This window comes from Anser brachyrhynchus (genome assembly GCF_964034855.1).
Source record: "Anser brachyrhynchus genome assembly, chromosome: 18".
In the NCBI taxonomy this organism is placed as follows: domain Eukaryota; kingdom Metazoa; phylum Chordata; class Aves; order Anseriformes; family Anatidae; genus Anser; species Anser brachyrhynchus.
In genome coordinates this window covers 8802307-8823254 of record NC_137711.1, presented here as the reverse complement: position 1 = coordinate 8823254, position 20948 = coordinate 8802307, and the positions used below count along the sequence as shown (strand labels likewise).

Sequence of the window (20948 nt, the reverse complement as noted above, 5' to 3'; positions counted from 1 at the left end):
GCGGGCCAGCTGGAGCAGCGTGGGCCGCGCTGCTGGCCGTGCCGCACGGGTGCACCTTGGTGGCCGCGCGCCTGCGTGCTCCGCGGCCGCAAACCGTGGTGCGTGGGAACTCCTCGCCTCCCGTGGCTTTTGGCTGGCTGTTGGGTCCCGATCCCTCCTTGCTGCATCGAGGTGAAGTGCTGCAAGGCTGTTCCCATGCTGGGGGGGCAGTGTGGGAGGGGGTCACCCCTCCTACAGGCTGCCGGCTGCTTGCTAGCAGGGCTGGAGAGCAGCCAGGAGGTGCTGCAGATGCTCCCCAACAAACAGGGGATGCTTTCCCGCTCCATTTGTTTAATTTTCCTTCTGGACCTCACCTGTACCGGTTTCCCTGTCCTACAGGGCCGGCGTGCTTCAGGCTCTAACACTCGGGTGCCGTACCTGCGGCCCTCCCGGTGCCGGCAGCAGTTGAAGCGTTTCATAACCTCGTGCTTCTGGTGGCACAGACTTCCCACGTGATTTATCATTTTTCTAGCGGTATGTCGGGTTTTTTTCCACTTTTGGCCTTGCCACTTCGAAGCAGTGCTAACTCAGGACCGATGGAAGGGCCTCTGGCGTGCCGGGCCTGTAATCTGCTGAAGGAGCAGCCGGCAGCGTGCTGCCAGCTGTGCTACAGCCCGAATTTGTGTGTGTGCCTGGTGCAGAGCCGGGAGGAGCAGCTTGCTGCTGCGTGTGCCAGACCTGCGTGTTTGCTCCCCAGCGGCTCCGTGAGTAACGCTGCTCTGCACAGCCCGGGGCTGGGGGGTGGAAAAAAGCGTTCAGAGCCACCCGTATCGGTCCTGGTGATCAGTTCTGGTTTGGTTTGTTTTTTTCCTGCTTGACTCAAAGTGCGCCGTGCTTGCAGGATGTGAGGGCTTCTGCCTCGCAGCCGGCTCTGGGCTGGTGCTGGGCCCTGGGCTCTGCTGGTCACCGGTGGGGAAGGGACGGGGGGAGTCGTGCTGGGACGGAGCCCCTCGGCACCGCCTGCGCCCTGCGCTCAGATCCCTTGGGAGGCAGGGAGACGAAGGCACCCAGCACCTCATCAGAGGTCAGAAGTAGCGGTGGGGTGAGGCCAGTGAGCCAGGAAAGGAGCTGAGGTCTGTAGTGGTGCTTTGAGACACGAGAACCTTGGCAAAAAGCTACAAGGAAATGGAACGCGTCGGCTGGTGGGGCGGGGAGCTGGGCATCGAGCAGCAGCAGCCTGGGCTGGGGGAGGCTCTCCCTGTGTCTCCCTAACCCCTCAGCTGCTTCCCCCTTCACGCCTGCGTTCCAGGAGCATCCTCGGCGTGGCTCACGGCTCCACCAGGAGCTTGCGAAGAGCTGGGGCCGAGCTTGTGCACGCTCCGTGCTTGGGCTGCGAGCAGAGCGCGTCGCCCCGTGACCCCCAGGCCTCCTTCCTGCCTGGCAGCGGCAGTCCTGCCCGCGGGAGGGGACGGTGCCGCCACCTTTTCTGGTGAGGACGTGGAATGAGGCAGCAGACAGATGCGCGTTTGTTTCTCCCTCATCCTCCAGAGACATCTGCCTCCTTCACAGCAGGAGCCCCGAAGCGCGTTGGTGAGCTGCGCGCTCCGTAGCCGCCCTGCGGGTGGGACAAGCGCCCAATTTCTCCAGAAAGCTGAAGGCTTTTTGCTTTCCCTCTGACAGACGGTGGCAGAACCGGGGCAGCATCACGACGGCTCCGTCACCGCGCAGGCACTTCCTGCTGCAACCCATTTTGGGGCAGACGTGTTGGTTTTCGGTTCTTGGCGGTGTGCGCTGGGGTGGGGCAGCGAGGGGCGAGCTGGGGCCTGCGGGCACCGCACCGTGTCGCTGGCAGCTTGGAGCGGGCATGGGACGGGGAGACCTTCCCTGTGTGACAGAGAGCTGCCCGGCTCCCCAAAATGTGGCCGTGAGGCATTTACACCGGCAGTCATCGTAGCACTGTAATTACAGCAGTAGGATGATGTAGGAATGTGAGTTTTTAATGGCAGTGTTGTGGCACAGGGCTGTTCTGCCGAAAGCCTTTGTCACCCTCACTGCACGAACTCCGGGCTCGTGCTGAGGGTTTCCCTGGTGCCGGGCCCGGCTCCGCTTGGGGCGAGGGACCGGCTGCTGGCGGGGGGCTGCCCACGGTGCCGGGAGCGGGGTGCCACGAGGTGCTCCCCCTGCACACCAGGCTGCAGGGCCGCGTCCTTTTGCTGTGCTCCAGTAGGCTTGGTAACGGGGGCGGGGATCAAGGTGCACGTGCTAAAAACTGTAATCCCAAATTAGAGATAATTACAGGTGAAGGACGATGCTGTGTGCCTGCTCTTGGCCTCCAGATGCCCCAAATGGTGCGGAGATGCCGCGTGCGCCTTATTCCTGCTTGGGACAGGGCGGGCAGCTCCTCCTGTGCCCTGCCCGGAGGAGCACCGCGGTGTGCCCGGCCCTTTTCCACCCCTGACTGCTCTCTCTCTGCCTCCCCAGGTCCCGAGGCCGTTCCCAGCCACGCACCCGGCATGACGGACGCCCCGCGGGATGCCGGCCCCAAGCAGGCGGCGCCGGCGCGGCCGGAGAAGCCGGCGGCAGACTTCGGCTACGTGGGGATAGACGCCATCCTGGAGCAGATGAGACGGAAAGCCATGAAGCAGGGCTTCGAGTTCAACATCATGGTCGTGGGTGAGCGCTCCCCCCGGGCCAGCTGCCAGCAGCGTGCTCAACGAGCTGTTTGTTTTCTGTTGTGACAATGTTTGTCCTCTCCGTACCCTCCTCGGGCGCAGCAGTTCAGCTCCGTGGCGGTGGCTCTGCTGCAGGAGTCAGCAAATCCTGCTTCCAGAGCGCTGGCTTCAAGTCAGCAGTACTTAAAGCCGGGATGGGACGCGGCCTGGAGCTGGCTGTGGTCCCGTGCACCTTCCTGGAGGTTGGGGTGCGTCGTCTGTAGGCACGTTCCCAAGACGAGAGCCTTGGGAGGTGTCAGTAACCCTGCAGAGGGTGACAGCAGCCTCCTCTGGGTGCTGTGCGGGGAGCCCTGCAGTGCTTCGGCCCCGAGAAGTCAGGGAGCGTGGTAATGCTGACGTGCTGGGATACCAGCACCTTGACGTTTGCTGGCGTTTCCAGCAATTGGGCCGAAATGCCTGCTTGTGAGTTTTCCCGTATTTATGAGGTGGTGCCGGGAAGCCCGGACAGCAGAGGGAGCCACGCTACGAGGGGGCTGCGGCGGGGTCGGTCCCATGCTGGGCTCCCCATGCCGTGCGGGCTCGGTGGCACCCGGCGCTCTGCTCCTGGCTGCGTGGCAGCGCCTGCGTCGTGTGCTGACGGCCCTTGGGCTGGAGGGGCGGCAAGGCAGGGGAAGGACGGGCTCGGTAAGCGAGGGAGGAAAAGCTGCGGGCATTTGGCGGTGCAGATAAAGCAGAGGTTTGGGTGGCTGGGCTGTCCGGCTCGCATCTGGGTGCTGGTGGCTCCTTTGGGGATGTGAAACTTCGTAAGAGAGGCTGGGGGGGTCCCTGCTTGTGGGGAGGGAGAGGGGGAAGGCTGTGGCAGTGGTGTGATGGGGGGGTCTTCCCATCATTTCCTCCTGCGAGGAGCTGTGTGGGGCCGCAGCCTTGGGTAGGGACACCCATGTGCTGGGGACCTCCCCCAAAGCCCTGGGGAGCATCCTGGGGATGCAGCAGGGCCTGATCCAAGGAGTTTGCTAATTCTGTGAAGCCTGTAGCTGCCCTGTAGCTTCCCAGCGGGCTCTGTTGATGCCCTGCATTTCCCCTTTTTGACTTTTTTCCTGCAGAAATGGGTCTCAGAGAGGAGGGCACCCTCGGATGTGGGCTGGGAGGTCACTGCGAACCCTTTCGCTGCAGAACCAGTTTGTGCAGGCTCCCGTGACATTTTTAATGTGAAAAATGCTCTTTGCAGCCAGTTCAGCAGCACTCCCGGGGCAGAGGGATCACAGCACTAATCCCGAGAGCCTGCACGTGAGATCTCAAGGGCTGAGCCCCCACTCCCCTGCCAGGAGAGGCACCCCCCCACCCGACTTCTGCTCTGGGAATGTCCTGGGCGAGCGGCTCCGGGCTTCCCCGTGCTCCCTCCCTCCTGAGCAGAGGCTCCTCTGCTCTCTGCTTTGCAGCTGCTGGGAGAAACGATCCCAAGGGCCTGGAAAACCTTGTTCTTCCCCCGGCAGGCTCCGGGCGGGCTGTTCGCAGCCTGGGGAATTCGGTGGCAGCATGAACAAGGCGAGCTCCGGCCCTGCCAGGAGACCCGGGAGGAGCACCCAGGGTGCCCTCAGAGGGACCTGGGGGGTCCAGGGACGCTCTGCTGGAGCCAGGAGGAGCAGGCGGCCCAGAGCTGCTGCTTTCAGCCGTGTTGTGCCTTTGGGACGGGCTTTGATGGCGTGTGACGCCGCCGATGCAGTGGCAGGGGACGCGGAGCACGGTGGCTCTCTGCAGGGGCTGCCCTCGTTCTGCCGTGTTCCTCCGGGAGGGGGGCTCAGGCTTCTCCCGGGATTGGTTTGGCTCCTCTATTCCCACCCGGTCTAAGCTGTGAGTCCTTACGTTAAAATCCTTGTAATCCCCGGGTCACAGAAGGGAAATGCCACCCAGGGAGGAGCGGGGTGACTTGGGCACAGGCGGAGGGAATCGAGCACGTCTGCAGGCAGGGGGCTTCCCTCTGCCCAAAATCCCATACCCCTGGGTACCAGCAGGCCACTTCAAAGGGGTTTCATCAGCTGCACCGAGGCAGAATTTCAGTTTGGGGTTGTTCCGTGGGTGTTGCCTTTCTTACTTTTCAGGAGTCCTTGACCCCAGCCAGGTCCCCGTGTTTCTCCCCTACGCCCGCTGCGATGGCTGCAGGCGAGCGGGGCGCTCCTGTGCGGGACCGCGGCGTGCCGGCTGAAAGGAGGAGCGCTGGGGGCGCAGCTCCGGGCTGCTGCTCGGTCACGGGGCTGGGGCAGCCAGCCCGGGGCTAACGCCCAGGACCAAGGCGCTGGCCAGCCCCGCTGCTGGCTTGGCTCTGGCTGCCTTGGGCAACCTGGGTGGGTTGGGGCACTTGATCTAAGCGAACACCGTAAAAGCTGTCACCGTAACACCGTAAAAGCTGCTTTTTTCTGCCCTCGCAGGATGTGCTGCGCTCACTGGGATGGTGTTTCCGCGACTCAGGTGCTGCTGGCCTGGGCCAGCCAGGCTCCGTGCAGCCAGGGGGCTGTCTGTAGCAAAAGCAAGTCCGGCAGAGCAGCAGCAGCGGATGCAGAGGGCTCAGGTGTCGGAGGCTGCTGCCGTTACATCAGCCCAGCGAAGGGCTTACGGAGCTGCTCGCTCCTCTTCCCAGGGGAGCTGCAGTGGGGAGGCTGCAGGAGTGATGTGGTGGTGCTGGAAGCTGCCGGGGTGATGGTGCTGGCTGCTGGTGACGCTGTCGTGGCCCCAGACCGGTGCCTGGCCCCGCTTGCCCCTTTCTGACATCTTTTAACAAGCCTCGGGGAGCAGCTTGGCACCTCTTGCCTCCCTTCTGCAGCTCTGCTGCAGGCTGGGTCTCGTCAGCCTCTCCATCTGCCGGCCCCTGAAAAAAACTAACCCGGAAAGGGGATAGTGCTGACTGTGGTTTGTCCTGCTGCTTTCCAGGTCAGAGCGGCTTGGGGAAATCCACGTTAATCAACACCCTCTTCAAGTCCAAAATCAGCCGGAAATCTGTACAGCCAACTTCTGAGGAGCGGATCCCCAAGACCATTGAAATCAAATCCATCACTCACGGTGAGGCTCTGCAGAGCCCAGCTGGCACTTTGGCTTTCGGCCCTGCTCTGCCTTGTGTCCCGGCAGGCCTGGGGGGGCTGGGGGCCCCCACAAACATCCGCTCCCATCTGCACTAGGGGGCTTTGGCCATCCAGAGGTGCTCACGGGGCTGGGAAGACGCCTCTCTTCTTTTTACCCTCCAGCACTGACCTAATGACGATGGAAGGGAACAGGAGAGGCGGTTGTGGGGGGCTGAGTTTCAGGGCAGAAGTGGTGCTGAGTTCCCTGGACGGCCGATTTGTGCCTGTGAGAAGCCGTAAAGGCGCTTTTCTTCCCTGGGGGGGCCCAGTCCGGATCTCCAGCTGATTTCGGGAGCTGCCTCACACAGCTGCTCTCTTCTCGTTTCAGAGATCGAAGAGAAGGGGGTTCGCATGAAGCTGACGGTCATCGACACCCCGGGCTTTGGGGACCACATCAACAACGAGAACTGGTGAGCTGGCTGGGCAGCCGTGCCTGTGCTGGGGGAAGGCATCTGATCCGCGGGCCATCCTGCCCTGGAGCTGGTTCTGGGGGCCAGGCTGTGGCCCTGTGCTGCCCCTGTGGTCCTGTGCTGCCCCTGCTCTGTGGGGAGCAGAGCAGAGGGGCTGGTGAGGGTGGCAGCGCGGTGCTGCGCTCCCTGGCCCTGCCGCTGGACCCACAAACGTCCTGCTGTCTGTGCCGTGAGATGCCCTTTGTTCGGGGCCGGGAGCAGCTGTGTGCCAGCAGGGCTCGTCCCTGGGCCTCGCTCATGTGGCCCCGAGGCCGGGCCCTGCCACATGTCCTCGGGACAGCGGCTCTCTGTGCGGGACGTGCTGGGCAGGGCTGTCCTGTGTCGCTGCGGGGCTCCGGCTGCAGGAGGATGTGCCGAACGCGAGCCCCTGTGTGTGTGCACCCACTGCTGGGGCAGGGAGGAATGGGGGGTTTTTGGACCCCAGCTGCATTCAGCTCCCCTCTCCTGTCCCACACTCCCTCCCCCTGTAGCTGGCACTTCCAGGACGCCCTGGAAGCAGCCGTGTCCTCCTCTGGACACTGGGGGCTGTCCAAAGACGCCCTGAGACCAGGCAGCCGAGGACCTGCTCTGCTGCAGCGCTGCCCCGGAGCACAAACCGGGATGCCCCGCAGCAAGGCTCGGGGTGGGATTGGGAGGACGGGGGCATGGCCGTGCTGGTCTGGTAGAGCTTCCTGGGCCCTTTCGGTGTTGGAAAGGACCGGACAATTTCAGGAGCTCCTACCCGTAGTGAGCTGGGGTGGGTGCTCCTGCTCCTGCGCTACGAGGTGGTGCAGAGAGCTGGGGGATGCCCCCGGCCCCGCTCTGCAGCCAGGGCCTGGGGCAGAGGAGGGAGGTCTGTTGGGACACTTGGTCCTTTGGGGCAGGGAAGGGAGGACTTCAGGCACTCGCTGCTTTAAAACAGGCAGCAAGATCCCCTCCCACCGCGGCGTGGGGAGCTGCCAAGCAGTGAGCGTGTGAGCCTGGGGATCCCTTCGTCGCCCACAGTCGCTGTGTGAATGGGAGATGATGGGAAGGAAAACGTCCCTGCAAGGGCGGGTTTTGGTTCAGTTCGTGTGTTTTATGGGGTGCTGTAGGACGATAAGCATCCCCCGCTCAGAGGCCAAGGGGGAGGCTCAGGGTGGTCCCGGTCCCTCCCCCAAACCCAACCTTGTGTCTGTGCCTCTCTGCAGCTGGCAGCCCATCATGAAGTTCATCAACGACCAGTACGAGAAGTACCTGCAGGAGGAGATCAACATCAACCGCAAGAAGCGGATCCCTGACACCAGGGTGCACTGCTGTATATACTTCATCCCCGCCACCGGCCACTCGTACGTACCCACCGGCCGTCCTCAGCCCCTCGGCGTTTCCCTCCGCCTCCAGTCTCGCAGCTCAGCTGCTCGGGGGCATCCTTGGGGTCCCTCGGGGTCTCTGAGGGGACCTTGGAGGAGCTCGGGGCCCTTCACAAGCATCTGGCTGAAGCCAGTAGGGTCAAGTCAAGTAGGTCTCATGTGCTGCTGTGTGCAGGAGCAGCAAGGAGGCTCAGGCAGCCCATGTGAAACTGTCTTTTCTAAGGCTGTAGCATCTGCAGAGCAGCTTTAGCCAAGGCAAACGTGGCGTTTCCTCTTCTCCTCAAGGGCCCTTGCAGCCTCCCTGAGCCTCAGTTTGTTGCTTTGCTCTGGCCACCTTGCTTGCCCAGCAGACGGACATCAGTCAGTGGGCTCTCGAATTTGACGGGGCTGCCTCTGCAAACAGGAGAAGCTTTTTTTTTCCTTTTTTTTTTTTTTTCCCAGCACCCCTGCCTTTGTAAGGGGCGAAGTGCTGCTGTACGGAGGGAGCAAACACCCTAACCCTTTTAGGGTATTTTGTAGGTTGTTTGATTAGTCTGCGAGTGGGATGCAGTTTATTCTGTGCAGCGCTCTCCTGGCTCTGGCATTTCTCAAGTGACAGCATCAAAGGGCTAAACCTGGTGCTTTTCTTTACCCCACCCCCTCTTTTTTTTTTAAAGACATATAGCCTCTAGTGGAAATCTTGGGAACTTTAGTGTTTTGAAAGCTGCAACGTAAAGCACCGCAACACGAACTGAGACTGAAGTTTCCTTTTGATTTGTGTCAATTCCTTCCACTTCTGGTTTTGTCTGCGTGGGGAATTTTTTTTTTGTCTGTTTTCAAAAGTTAGATTCAGACTGCCAGGGCTGTATTAATGCCAGCCCTTTCCTCTTCTCCATGTAGAGATTTATTCCAACAGAAAAGATTTTGTTTTGCTTCTGTCAGTGGGTAGACCAAAAATGCATTCTTTGCTGGAATAAAATGACTGCATGGGCCAGTTATGTTCTGCTTGTGTAACAGGCATGGCTTGCGTGTGCGGATGAGGCTTGAAAGCCTCCGAGGAGGGAGCAGGAGCCTCACCACCGAGCCGGTCAGGAGCCCTGGCCTCAGGCTTTTCCTTTACACCCACCTCTGCTTGGGGCAGCTGAGCAGGAGCGGAGGGCGTGCTGACACGTTCTGCCACGAGAGAACCTGATAAAGCAGAAAACTTTTTGGAGGGGACGATGGTTTTGGCCAGTCTGGCTTGTTGGTCCTGCTCATCTCGGGACCGATCTGCAAACCATCTGCAGACCGGGTCGGGGTATTGCAGCACGAGCCATGCTCTGGCTTTTTCTCCTGGCTTCAGGCGTTTAACCCTTGCAAGCGCGTGCTCTGCGGACACAGGGCGCAGAGATCGCAGATCTGGGCGTGCTGCCGCGGAGGAGTGCAGGCACCGCTTCCCAGGCAGTCCCCCTGGAAGCGCAGCATCCCACGGGGCTCGGTTTGCGGGCTGGGGAGCAGCGGTGCAGAGCCCGTCCCCTGCCGGAGCCTCTCCAGCAGCGCGTTCTGGTTTCTCTCACCCGCCGGCTAGCAGTAATTGCGGGGAAGTTCAGCTGCTTTTTTTCTTTCTCTGCACTGAACATGTGTTTCCAATATCCGAGCTAGCCTGGCGGTTGGAGGACGTTGTTGCTGAGCCGTGCGCAGACCCTGCTCCCCCTGCTGCAGCCTCGGCCGGGCGGGTCCTGGTAGCCTGCCTGGGGCCAGCGCTCAGCCCGGCCACTGCTCCGGGACGTCCTGCCCTGCCCAGGTGTCCCCACCGGCAGCTGGCTCACACATCCCCTCCTGGAAGGGGATGGAAGTAGATTGAGAAGGAGTGAAGCTGCGGGTTGCGGAAGGGGGGACAAACCCCACTGGGTGCAAGAAATCCATGGGAAATTCTCTGAAAGCTCGAGGCAGTGGTTTCCCTTCTGCCCCTTGTGGAGCCCACGTTACGGTGCGCATCGCCCCAACGTGCTCTCCCCACGCTGCCCATGAGCTGTGGATGCCCGTCCTGCAGCAGGGACAGGGCTCTGAGCTCGTTTTGGAGCACAAGGGCTTGGGACGCTGCTCCACACGGGTGCTGCAGCGTTTAGTGCAGGCTCGTGCCTCCCCGCCGTGCTGCTCAAGGGTTAATCCAGGGAGAAATTTCCTCTCCGCTGCCGCTGTCTCTCCCCTCGCAGGGAGGTCAGGGTAGGATTTGCAACCCATCTAGCTTGCACACACCCTGTCCTTCTTGTAACACTCCCGTAAAACCATGTTTGCAGCGGCTAAGTAACCTGCTGGCAGGGGCTTTTGGCTGTAGCTGCGCAAGCCGAACTCTTTGCCACCCAATAAATTTCTCAGCTCTGACCCCTGTGAAGCACTGCCAGGCTGCGAAACGTGACTCTGAAATACTGCCCTGGCCTCGGCAGCCCCGTTTGCTGCATGTGCTGGAGGTGCTGGCTGATGTGCAGACACCTCACGGCCGCTTTCCCCTCTTGCAGCCTCGGTTGGGTCCCCCAAGGGTGCTGGTGGGGCTGGGTGGCCGCTGGGTGCTCGCCGGAGTCGGCTGGAAGTGCGGCTCAGCTTCTTGCTGAGAAATAACTCACTTTCTCTTGCTGTTCTGCTTATTTGTATACTCAGTGGTTTCATTGCTGATCCTTGTTGAGCTCTAGTGTCGGTGCTTTGAGCCTGGTTTGGACACTTGGGGGATGAGGGTGCCGCTGGTCACATCCTGGTCACAGGACGGTGGTGGCTGAGCACCAGAACTGTCGCTGCTCTCCCGGCCGGTGCCGTGCAGCAGGAATTTCAGAGGAATTAGGTTTGGGCTCGCCCCATCGTGGCCCTGGCCATGCCAGCCTGGTCCTGCGCAGCATTATAAGGGAACGTGTAAATTAGGCTCTTTTCGCTCATAATCTCCGTAAGCCATTCATTCCCCTTCGGTGCCTTCAGATGGGTGACTGACTTCCAGCAACAGGTCTCTTTTTTTTTTTTTTTTGTGAAAAGCATCGCTTCCTTTAAATACTTGAGGTTTTTCGGGGCTCCCCAGTGCAGGTGGGCTGGGGGAGCTGCAGCTGCCCGAGGCCGTGGATGTGCTGGGAGGAAACGCTTGGGAATTTTGCTCCGGAACACCCTGGGAGCTGCCCCCTGGTGCTGCTGGCTCACGGGGCTCCTATGCTCGTCCCCTCCTCTCCCACCCAGCCCTCGTGTGTCCTGGGAGCAGCTTCGTGGTGCTGCTTCACCACCCTCACGTCCTCAGCAGGTGTCAGGGGGGCTTGGTGAGGGGCAGGTGGGCCGTGTGCCCCCTGGGCTGAAACTTGGCTACGCGTGCATCCCGCTCTGTGCTCCGAAAGGAGAGCCGGTGGAGGAGGGAGGAGCGCAGTCTCGGTGGGGAAGAGGGGAAAAGCTGTTTGAGAAATAGCAAAGAGAAAGGAGGGGAAAGAAATCTGCTGGGAAAGGAACATGAGTGCATGGCTTCCTTGGAGGTCTGGGAAATACATTATGCAGAGCTCCAAACAATGCTTGCCAGCAGCACTCTGCTCAGATGTGTCCGTGGGGGTTTCCTTGTGCTTTTTTCATTCTTTTTTTTTTTTTTTTTAAATAGCCAAACTCCTTTTCTTTCCCGGGGCCCAGGGTGAGCTGTGGCTCCTGAGCTCGCGTTAGGAACTTGATCGTCCTCACGCTGCCTGCCCAGCGCCCGGGGCCGTGCGTGCAAATGGCACGGGGGCTTGGGGAAGGTCCTCGTGCTGCGGGGTGTGCCCGGCCCCGGGGAGGAGATGGGGTTTGGCCGGGGACGGGCTCAGATGTCTGCACTGGAGTAGCCTCGAGCTGTGGTTTTAGGATCGGCAGGAGCACCGTGCCGGGTCTCTCCGGGCTGGGTGTCCCTGCGGGGGGCTCTCGGTGCTGGGGCCAGGCAGGGGCGGCCTCGCGGGGTGGAGATGCTGCCTGGGGACTGCCGAGGAGCAGCACCAGCCCCTTCCCTTTGGGCTGGCGAGGCTCTCGCTGGGTTTGTGGGAGCCGTGTGGGGCCTGTGGGAGCCTCTGAGCCCTTCATAGGGCCTGAGGAGACCACCCCGGTGGGGTTTGGCTTGAGCGTGCTGGCAGCAGGTGCTCTCTTGGCCCTGTTCTCCCTGCTTCTAAGCACGTTTTTGGCTCCCCCCGGGCACTGGGCTCTGCTCTGTGCTCCCCCGCGCAGGGAGCACCTGAGCATTTTAAGTCACCACCCCATTTATTTGGGTTTCTCCCCGGGTGCTGAGCAACATTTGCTCAGCTCTCACGTGGGCATCGTGTCCCTGTCACCTCCAGAGCCACCGATGGGGACCCGCAGCAGGCGGAGGCATCCCCAGGCAGGCTTTCGTCTTGGGATCCCCCAGCGATAAAAATACCTCCAGGGAGCAGCAAGGACCGAGGGGCAGAGGGAAGGGTCAGGGCCAGGCGCAGCGTGGCACCGGGGGTCGCGCCCGCGCTGTCAGCAGGATTTCCCCGGGGGCTGATGGCTCGGGTGTGCAATCGCCGCAGCTTTGCTCTGCTGAGACTTCGGTTGTAGAAGTTTTTCTGACGTTTTTGCCCTCTGGAACAAGCAGCATCTCTTCTGTGCCGCGCGATCCGCTTGAGAATTAGCAGAGCCTTTTTTTAAATCCGAGCCAGTGGATGAGGGATGAAATCTTGGCTCGTGTGTGACAGAGCAAGAGTGAATCTGAGCAGGGATAGTGACCCGTGGCCACGTCCCTGTCGTGCTGGCCTGGCCCTGGCCAGCCTGTCCTCGTGGGCACGGCTGGAGGTTTTGCACCGTGGTCTCTCCCCAGCTTGATGCGTGCTGCGGGCAGGCTTCAGTGCTGTGCTTGCATCCTGGCTTTGCCAAGGACACGCATGGCTTTGGGCAACGTCCTGCAGTCCTCGGTGGCCGTGTGAAGATAAAAAGCCCTCTCTTACAAGCCAAGCTTTTAAGAAAATGTCTTTCCTTTTCCTCTCGGAAAGCAAACGATTCCCCCTCCGTGTCCATCCTTTGAAGCTCTCTCTCTGCTGGGAGACAGCTGCAGCCCCCCCGGCTGAGCCCCTTTTTTTCCTGCCGTGTTTTGCAGCCTCCGACCGCTGGACATCGAGTTCATGAAACGCCTGAGCAAGGTGGTCAACATCGTCCCGGTGATTGCCAAAGCCGACACGCTAACGCTGGAGGAGAGGGATTACTTCAAGCAAAGGGTAAGGAAGGGGCCGGGGGTGCTCGTGGGGGCTCCGCAGCTCCCCCTGCCCCTCTCCCCAGGCAGCTTTGGGAAGCCGAGCGCCTGGCTGGGAGCCCGGCGCATTCCTCGGGCTGCAGCCCTGAGCGATCCCATGTGGCAGGAGGGAAGGCCCTCGCTCCAAACGCTTCCTTGTGTTTCTCTTGGACCGTTGTCAGCGCGGAGTAAGTTCGGAGCTTGTGGTCTCGGGGCCTGTTTCTCCTGCCTCCTTTGTTGTTGTTGTTGTTTTCGGGCTGGTTTGGGTTATTCCGGGAGGCCGATGGTGCTGCACACACAGCCTAGAAAGCCCTCCCTGTGCCACATCCTGCGCCCGTACGGTAACCAGGTGAAAACGGGTGGGTTTGCTGAGCTCAGCCAGGCAAGATTTATGGGGAAGCACGCCATGAAATTCCCTCGATCGCGTTGGTGGGGAGCCGAGGAGGGGCGGCTGAGCCCACCGAAGGTGTGTGCTCGCTTCCCTCCCTGCGCGCCCGGTGCTGCTGGGAGCCGGAGGTGCCGCGTGGGGGCTCGGCGGGGGGCTGCACACACAGCGCTGTAAGTGGTGGCGTGGCTGCGGCCGCGACGGCCTCGGCACTCGCTGCAAAAATCAGCGAGCCCCTGGCCACCGCGTGGCTCGTTGCTCTGTGAGCCAGAATCGCATTTCTGAGCAGGAACAGGCCAGGTTTCACCAAAGCTGGTCACTCAAACAGCATTCCCCAACTACCCCGGTGCGATGCAGATGGTTCGGGCGCTGGGTGCTGTAGGGCAGGGAGGAGATGGCCAGGAGTCGGCTCCTGCAGCCTGGTACCGACCCGCAGACCCACAACGGGACAGGGTCAACCTGACCGGCCTCCGCTTCTTAGTGCTTGCTGGGGTCCAGCACATCTCCCCTCTGGGCAGGGAGTGAAACAAAAGGAAAGGGTGGTGTTGCCAAAATGACAGCTTTAGGGATGGATGGGGATGGGGAGTGTAGGAGGTGAGGAGTTGCCTCGGGTTGCGTGGCACTGCGTCAACCTGATGCCAGTGCGGCACGGAGTTGGTCAAATGGAGTCCAACACCCCGTGGGGCTGGCTTTGCTGGGTTGTTCCCATAAAATAGGGGCCATCCCCAGCAGGTGTGTGTCTGGGGACTGGTTTGGGGTTCCTCTGGCCTCGATATGCTTTCCTTGCCAGCCTGCAGTGCAGACTGCTGTGGAGGAGTAGATGGCCATAGCAAGCGACGGAGCAGTCGCGTGGTAGTGGGTTTGGGTTTGCAGCTTTGTTCAAGGCTGAGCCTCTGCGCTCCTGGTGCTGACCTGAGCTAAGCCTCACCCTAGCTCTAACCCTAACCCTAACCTCCCAGGACTCGGATCTCGGCGTCTCTTTACCCTGCGCAGAGGCAATGTCCTGGAGACCGCTCCAGGCTGTTGTGTCCCTGGCTGCTTGGAGCAGGCACTGCTGTGAAACCTTTCCAGGCAGGGCAGCAAGTGCCAAAAAAACAACGTGAGGGCCAGCACCGCATGCCTGGCAGCTGTGTTCCCATTGCTTGGTGCAACCTGTATTTTTGTACTCTGTTAAATGCCAACACAAAGCCCAGCTCATATACCTGCATCTCCCTCTCAGCCTGTCTTGGCACCAGGTTCCTGCAGACCTTCCAGGGCAGGCACTTGGAGGTGTGCAGCAGTTAAACGCGGGCCCCTGTCCCCCAGGTGGGCAATATTTGGGAGAGGGGGGAAGATAACGGTGCCTGGGCATTGCTGTGCCCTGCAGGCTTGCTCCTGAGAGCCTCCTGCAGGGGCTGGGGCAGCGCCGTGGTGGGTGTGCAGCTCCTCTGCCCGTCTTCACGTGTCCCCTGCTCCTCCCCTCCCAGATCACGGCCGATCTTCTCGCCAACGGGATCGACGTGTACCCGCAGAAGGAGTTTGATGAGGACTCTGAAGATCGGCTAGTGAATGAGAAATTCAGGGTTAGTGCCTGGCGTCGCAGTTAAATGTGCTTGGGTTGGGGGTCTGCAGCTCCAAGCACCTGGGATGTCGCGGGGTCCTCTTCCCAAGTGTCTGTTTTCTTTCTGAAGGTGCTGAGCCCTACAACCGCCTGCCTGGGTCATGCCAGAGCTCAGAGCAGGGACAGAAAGAGTTTGAAAAAGGCAGCTGGGGAAGGCTGCCTCTCTGTTGTTGCTCTTTCCCCCAGCTCTGTATCTTAACGTGCCCTCGGTAAGCAGCAGGCAGGGAGGTCTGGGGGCTTCGTGCCCCCCCAGGTGCAGGGAATGCCCACTGCAGCACGGGGAGCCCCCTTCCTGGCGGCTGGAGAGAATCTGCCCGCAGCCTGCTCTGCTTCTGTGCAGGTGAATTCCTTGCTGCAGGAAATAGCGAACAACTTCCTAGCTCGGAAAATTGGCTTGGGCAAAATCAAGGAAGAAAAATAAAAATTAGGGACTCCAAAGTACAAAGACAGCACCTCGGATCAGGGAGTGACCGAGCCCCGGGTCGCTGGATTTTGGGGTGGTTCCTGGGGAAGCACCACGTTACCTTCCTCTGGATGCTGGTGCCTGCCAGCGAGGTGCTGGGCTGCACGGGTTTGGTGCTGGTTTTGGACTGGGCGTGTGTGTGGGATGCTGCTGCCGTGGTCCTGCGCTGCCCAGGTCCCTGGCAGGCAGCGCTGCTCAGGAGCATCAGGGACAGGCTGGCCCATCCCACGGAGGTCTCTTCCGAAAACAGCCTGACCCAGGACTTTGCTCACCAGCTTGGTTTCCTGACTGGTTTTTTGGGAGGAAAACGTGACCTTGTTTTTCTCTTTCCTCAGGAAATGATCCCGTTTGCAGTGGTGGGCAGCGACCAGGAGTACCAGGTTAACGGAAGAAGAATCCTTGGAAGGAAGACCAAGTGGGGCACCATTGAAGGTAGCTTGCCCTTGTTTCCCCACCTCCTGAGCCCGACTCCCTGCCCTGGCTGAAGGTCCAAAAGCAGCAGTGGAAATCAAGGTGTACACAGAGCTTCCCTGCTCCTCCGGGAAAGTCACCTCCCCAGTCTTTGGGGACTGGAAATAACCTGGCCAGTTCTTCTGTGCTGAGGTCCTTCGGCTTTGTGTGGCTGCGGGGGCAGCTGAGTGTCTGAGGGGGCATTTCTCAGTGTCTTGTCTCCCCCTCTGGCCAGGCTCCTGCTTCTCACACTATTAAATGCCTGGCGGCTGGATTTGGGGGCAGACAAGTTCAGTGCTGAGGTCTCTTTCTCTAGCCCATATTAGAGCCTTGCCCACCACCCGTAGGTCTCTGCACCCTCCTCCATGCATTTCATGGTGCCCTTGTGGGATCTCATCCTTCTTCCGTCTTCATCCCATCAATGTCTTCCTTTTTATTTTTTTTCTCCTCCTCCCACCATTTTAAATCCGAGTTTAAAGGCTAGGCGAAGGCTTATGGCTGCAGCCCATCAGCACGTTTCCGGGTCCCTGGCTTTGGGCAGCCAGCTGACTGGTGCCACCCCTCTGCCTTCCTCCCCTTCATTTGACAGATTCCTCTCATTTATGATTCTCTTTTATAGGAATCCCATGTTGAAGGATTGCCTAATTAACAAAGATGCCAGGAAAATCAGTGTATTTTAAATCTCTGCTGCCCTCTTGTGCTCTGTCCTTGGAAGTTCTGAGTTTGTGGGGCTCAGGGTGGGATTAGAAACACGAATTGCCTTCTGTGTTGGTCTCCCCGTGCCGAAGGAGCTAGCGTGCCCGTGGGCAGCCTTTGCAGAACAGTGTTACTTGTTCTCTTGTGATTTCTGCATTCTGTTCAAAAAAAAATAAATCAAAAAAGGCAGTTGAGATTCTAAATCCAAACGCCTGGCAAACTGACAGCTGTCATTAATTGTGGCGGAGCAGCACCCCTTGCTTTTTCCCCCCAGCCTCTTGCAAACACTCCTCCTTGCTCTAAGCCCTGTTAGCACGCGGTCGTGCTGAGCTGGGCGGGTAGGTGGGTAAATCGCTGGCCTGACAGCAGCAAAGAGGACTCCTGAGAGTCCTGCACGTGTCGCCCTCGGGCTGGGTCCCTGTCTCAGCTCCCCGCACCCCGATGAAGCCCCGTCGCGCTCTCCCTCCCCTGGCTGGTTGCCACTCGTGCCCTGGCTGCGCGCTGATGGGTTTCTCTCTCTCTCTCTCCCCCTCGCAGTGGAGAACACGACACACTGTGAGTTCGCCTACCTGCGGGACCTCCTCATCAGGTCAGTAGGGCCGTGCCGCCCCCCGGAGCCTTCGGTCACCGGGTGGCATCCAGAGAAAGGGGAGAGCCCCGCTGGGAGTCAGCCGCTGCTTTGCTCCCCTCCATCCCACCGTGCTCCCATCCCAGCCCTCCGCGCTGCTGCAGCCCAGCTGTGGGATGGCCCCACACAAAGGGACGTGGCTGCAGGGGGCTTTTCTCACCAAGGGTGCTGAGAAAAGGTTGGAGAGGAGCAGGGGTGGGTCGGGGCAGACTCCCAGCTTGCCAGCAGCATGCGGTGTGGCTGCAGCCCACCTGCCTGGAGCACCTGAGGGGTATTTCTGCCCTGGTGACCCCTCCCCAGCCCCAGGTCCTCCCCGGTGCACCGTTCCCAGTCCCAGAGCATCACCCTCTTGCATCGCAGGATCGTGCTGTTGTGAGGTCTGGGTGTCCCTGCTGGGGGGAGCAGGGGGCTGAACCCCTTGGCTGGCTGGAGGGGACATTGGTCTCCTCAGTTTGGCTGCCCTGCACGTGGCGCTGCTGCTGGCAGAGCTGTGCAGGGCTTCAAAGCCTGACCCCAGGGATTTGTAGGACTGGGATCTTCCCAGGAGGGTGTCGTACAGCAAGGGCTCCCCGCGTACCAGAGCACGGGCTATCGGTATGTGCAAAGGGTTCAGGTCTCAGTTTCTCATTGTTGCCTTTGCTTCCACCCCGCACCCTGAAGATGTGCCAGGAACCAGAGAAGGGGCTGGGGACGTTTGGGCTGGGGGGGGGCTGGAAAGCAGAGGGTGAGGGGTGCGAGGTGACAGCTGGGGCTGGTGCTGGGCAAACCTGCCCTGCGCCCCCAGCCCGCTGCGATCACCCCCCGTCTCTTTTCATGCAGGACACACATGCAGAACATAAAGGACATCACCAGCAACATCCACTTCGAAGCCTACAGGGTGAAGAGGCTGAACGAGGGCCAGAGCTCGCTCTCCAACGGCGTGACCGACAAGGAGCTGGTGGCTAACGAAATGTAACCGTCTCGCTCTGTAGCCAGGACCTCGCTCGCTCACGCTCGCTATTTCTCCCCTCTTCCCCCTTTATTTTTATATAAATCCTCTGCCACTGTCCCTCCTTCCCCCCAACCCCCCGCCAATGTTAACTGACCAAATAACCAGCTGTCGTGCAGTGGGGTGGCCGCTCGTCCCCCCGCCTCGTGGCACGGGTTTCCGTCTCAGCCCCGTCAGGCAGGAGGGGGTGGTCGGGCTGGGGACCGTCCCCCGCTGGGGTCGGGCTCTCGCCGTCCTCCAGCCTAATGGGGCAGCCTCCTCCCGCTGCCCCAAAGCCGTGGGATTTAGGGGTAGGGCAGCGGGGCGGGGGTCTCCTGTCCCCTCCGTGGCTGTCCCCAGGGGGCGTTTGCCAAAGGCCGAGTACCTCTGCCCCGTGGCTTTGCCATTTTTCTTCTCCGTCCATTGAAGGCAAGGGTTTCTCCGTGTGAATGTAGCCTCCAGAAGCAAGGTACGGTGGTATGAAGAGAGCAAGACGGCGACATCCTTGTCTCCTGCCTCCTCCTCCTCCTCCTCCTCCTCCTCACGAGCCCTCCGCGGTCCTCCAGGAGCAGCCAGCCCCGACCCAGCCCCCCCACCCTGCCTACACGCAATAACCTGGGAGCCTTTAGGGGCTACCCGCGGCCCGGCAGAGCTGCCCGCTCTGGGAGAAGTGCCTTTTAGGACTGTTACCTTGCAATAGTGGAACCGGGGGGCGGGGGGCTCATGCCGGCCGTCTTTGCAGCCTAGAAAATGCTTCCCCGAGCTGCAGCGCTTTGCAGAGACTCCTTTTCCCCTCTCACTTGGACCATAGGTATGGCTGAGTTCCTGGGAAGCCTTGTATATTTATTTTTAATTCGGTGGGGTGTTTTATGCCATTGAAGGCTCAAAGTTTCTTTGTCTGAAGGGGGCTGAGAGCGGAACGTCTCTGCAAAGCGGCGGTGGGGAGCAGAGGTTTGTCCTGTCTGACCCTTGTCATTATCGGGCTTTTCCATACGACAGAGGAGGCCGTTAGGTTTTTTTTGTTGTTTTTTTTTTTTTTGCATCCCCTGTGTGATGTGTATGTGCGTAACACGCTCCTCGATATGCCTCACCCTTGTGCAAGGGGACCGTGCCCGTATCGGACTGAGCCCCGCATGCCCACGTGCACAGCCCCGGCCCTGGGGAGGGCTGCTGCGGCCCCCCCTGCCCTGGGCACTCTCCTTTCAGCTCTGCCCCCGTGTGCCTCATGTTTCCGTGGGTCTGCAGTAAAAAAAGACCCTGCAAGGGTGTTAAACAACACCGCGTGGCTCGCGAGCGGGTGGTCTTGGAGCAGCGCTCTGCAGCCCTTCTGCCCCCGCCTGCCTTTCTGTCGTCAGCTCCGTCAGTCTCCGCTCCCCTCTCTAAGGGACGAAACTTTACACGAATCACCCTTTTTTTGGCATGTGCTAAGAGGGCAGCGTGTCCCCAGTGCCGGGGGACACCCGCGGAGCCCACCCAGCGGCCCCGCCGCAGGGCAGAGCCGGCGGCTTCATCGCAGGGGGGCAGAAGGAGAGGAGAGGGGTTGTGCTCGCCCTGCTCGGGACGCCCAAACGTTGTGCTCGGGGGGGGGGGATTTGCAGATTTTCCCCACACGTTGCCCCCGTGGGCAGCCAGAGGGGTGCTCGGGGCCGTCCCCGGGCCGTGCCCAGCTCCGTGCTGCCCCGGGGATGCTGTGGCCGTGGCGCAGGGTGCGCGTCGCACGGAGGCTCCGCTCTCCCCCAACTCGTGTTTTCCCCTCCGCAGCAGCACGCGGGAGGTCTGCTGAGCTGCTGGGGAGGAGCAGTTATGTACTTGCTGACTTGCTATATTTTAGCAAAAACAAACAAAATGTATTAACTGAAAAAAAAGTATATATATTTCAAGTGTTAAAAAGACTATTAAGGGGGAGAAAAATCTCTTGTGTGAGGCACTTCTGCAAATGTCATCTTCAACTTTTTGTTTTTCCTCTAGTCGATATCTCAAGCTGGGCCAAGCAAGACACGCCGCTTTCTCCTTTGTAACCTGATTTTTTTTTGAAGAAAAAAAGAAAATAATACAATAAAAAAAAAACTTCATCCAGATCTATTAAAATGGCCTTTTGGGGGTTATAAGCATTATGACAAATTTAGTCCATTTTTGTATAAATAATAGTGTTTAATATGTATTTCCCAAAATAAATGTTTCGAATGCAAATAGAAGGAGGCTTGTTTGGAAACGTCTGGTTTTTGGGGATGTCCCCAGCTGGGATGGGATCGGTACTGCACGGATCCTGCAGGGCTGGGAGGGAGGGGAGAGGCCGAAAGGGCTGTGCCCAATTTGGGGTGAAGGTTTAATTTATTGCTCATCCCTTTGACTCTTCCTCCCTGGGCTTTCAGGCCCGGTTGCCGTACCAAAGGGTGGAGCTGCCGGTGCTGAGCACCGCGGGGAGGCAGCGGTGCCCTTGGAAGCTGGCATCACCCCGAGCCTGCTCAAAGCCACGGTCTTCCCCAGTGTCCCAGGCAGGACATCGACCTGTCGGGGGCTTTAATATGTATTTATGCACCTATTGTGTTTTTTTCTCCTCGAGGTGGTTGAACTGCGTGCCGACAGGACCAACGGGACAGAAGGCTCCTTGCTTTGGGCTGGGCTGGGCTCCCTGTGGGCGTGTAGGGTGCAGGACCGCCTTTATGGACCTGTTTTTTGGGCTGGCACCTGGGATTCAGAGCAGAGGAAATCAGACCGTCGCGTACGGCATCCAGGGAGGTGTGCGGTACCTTGTCAGTGGGCCCCCTGTTGCCCGAGTGCTAAACTTAGCCCACGTGCTGCGCTTTTTTTATTGCCAAGTGAAGCCCTGCAGCTCGTGGTGGCTTTGGCTCAGGCTCCTCGCGGCCCCGGCTCCTCCGGGATGGGGCTGGGGAGTTCTCGCTGCCGTAACCAGAGCAAGACCCTGAGCAAAAGCTCTTAGGGGGGAAAAAAATCGCCATGGGATTGTAGTGATTGCAAGCATGGGCCGGGGGCTTGGCTTCTGGACAAGTC

General features: G+C 60.1%; 1 protein-coding gene across 12 annotated transcripts in view; it reads left to right on the top strand.

Moving 5' to 3' along the window:
• The window catches only part of SEPTIN9 (septin 9), a 129509-nt gene extending 109378 nt beyond the window's left edge, over positions 1 to 20131 (top strand). For all 12 annotated transcript variants that reach the window (XM_080560669.1, XM_080560666.1, XM_080560670.1 and 9 more), the window contains 9 exons: positions 2461 to 2652; positions 5577 to 5705; positions 6093 to 6174; positions 7404 to 7541; positions 12616 to 12733; positions 14599 to 14694; positions 15531 to 15627; positions 16879 to 16930; positions 17789 to 20131. In XM_080560669.1, coding sequence (XP_080416795.1) covers positions 2461 to 2652; positions 5577 to 5705; positions 6093 to 6174; positions 7404 to 7541; positions 12616 to 12733; positions 14599 to 14694; positions 15531 to 15627; positions 16879 to 16930; positions 17789 to 17924 — 1040 coding nt within the window. In that variant the 3' untranslated portion in view covers positions 17925 to 20131. The remainder of the gene's footprint in view (positions 1 to 2460; positions 2653 to 5576; positions 5706 to 6092; positions 6175 to 7403; positions 7542 to 12615; positions 12734 to 14598; positions 14695 to 15530; positions 15628 to 16878; positions 16931 to 17788) is intronic.
• The last annotated feature ends 817 nt before the right edge of the window (positions 20132 to 20948 follow it).